The 1,420-nt window shown below is 44.6% G+C and overlaps 1 protein-coding gene across 1 annotated transcript; it reads left to right on the top strand.

Moving 5' to 3' along the window:
- Positions 1–421: 421 nt before the first annotated feature.
- LOC146001372 (uncharacterized) lies at positions 422–1,153 on the top strand. Its single transcript, XM_083138687.1, has one exon. The coding sequence runs from the start codon at positions 422–424 to the stop codon at positions 1,151–1,153; it is 732 nt and encodes a 243-aa protein (XP_082994813.1).
- The last annotated feature ends 267 nt before the right edge of the window (positions 1,154–1,420 follow it).

Genomic DNA, 1,420 nt, shown 5'->3' with positions numbered 1-1,420 from the left:
GTTGAATATTCTTTCTAAACCGTCAATGGGGAGGAAACCGGAACTAGGAGAGGAAGCAGAGTCTGCTTTGGCACAACACTTGAAGGAACTCTCAGAATGTGGATTTGCACTCACCAGACATCAAGTGCGCCAGCTAGCATTCCAATGCATGGAGAAGCTCAATGTGGAACATAGATTTAACAAGACGTGGAGGATTGCTGGCTGGGACTGGCTGTAGGGATTCTTACGCAGGCACCCGGATCTTTCAATTCGGAAAGAAGAAACTTTATCCCTCAATCGTGCGACTGGTTTAAATAGGGAGTGTGTTCAAAAATTCTATGACATTTTCGAAGCCAAGCTAACTGCATTGCAGTTGCATGACAAACCCAACAGAGTTGCAAATGCTGATGAAACTGGATTCCAGACGAATTTCAGATCAAGGATGGTGATAGCATCACGAGGAACGAAGACTGTACAAGGTATATCACCTAAGGAAAAGGGAGAAACTGTTACTGTCATTGGATGTTTCACCGCTGCAGGGAACTACCTACCCCCGTCGGTTATTTTTCGGGGTAAAAGGCAGAGAGTAGAATTTGTAGACAGTCTTCCCCCAGGTTCACGCGTGTACATGTCTGATTCTGGATATGTCAATAGTGAGATTTTCTTTACATTTATACGCCTACTTGTGGATTTTTTTTCCGTATCTGTGAGCAAACCTGGTATCTTGATTGTCGATGGACATGATTCTCACTGTACAAATTTGGAAATGCTAACCTTTGCAAAGGAAAACGGTCTAACTCTGCTGTGCTTGCCTCCACATATTACTCACTTCATGCAGCCAACAGATCGCACATTCTTCAAGCCTTTAAAAGAAACATATTACAGGTGCGTGTCTCAATTTGTACGACGACATGGAGGTCGTTCCATTACAAAACTGGAATTCTGCCATATCCTTTCTGACGTGTGGAACGAATGTTCCAACGCAGCACTTGCTGTCAGTGGCTTCAAGAGTACTGGTATTTATCCACTCAACCGTAATGCTATTCCAAGTTATGCGTTTCTTAAAGACACAGCACATGATGAAAGATCCTTTTGCAAGACGACACAGCCTCGTTCAACCAAGAGGATAGAACTACACCGGCCCAACCAATTCAAAGCGGAAGCTCTCAAGTGATCGTGGAACAGTCTTGTCAACAGTCCATCCTGCTCAGGATCTCAGAGGTGTGAGTCTACAGTTCGTGGATCGCTCAATGACGCTGCTTCTCCTTCATCTTCACATGCAGTAAGATCAAAGTGTGCAAACACGCTTGCACGCATAAGATATTCACCTCGGAAACTTGTGCGCACATTGTCACCAATTCCTGTTCTTTACAAGCCGCCTGTGACCCGGAGAAGGCAACCAAGAGAAGCAAGGGAGCTTACCTCATCAGAAACTATTTCT

Source organism: Lepisma saccharinum, chromosome 17 (genome assembly GCF_977018435.1).
Source record: "Lepisma saccharinum chromosome 17, izLepSacc3.1, whole genome shotgun sequence".
NCBI lineage: Eukaryota > Metazoa > Arthropoda > Insecta > Zygentoma > Lepismatidae > Lepisma > Lepisma saccharinum.
Note: the sequence above shows the minus strand (reverse complement) of the source record. Positions and strands in the feature narration are given on the sequence as shown.

What these genes read in the sequence shown, in the direction of transcription:
- LOC146001372 (XM_083138687.1), top strand. Translation starts at nt 422, where the DNA reads ATGGTGATAGCATCACGAGGAACGAAGACTGTACAAGGTATATCACCT.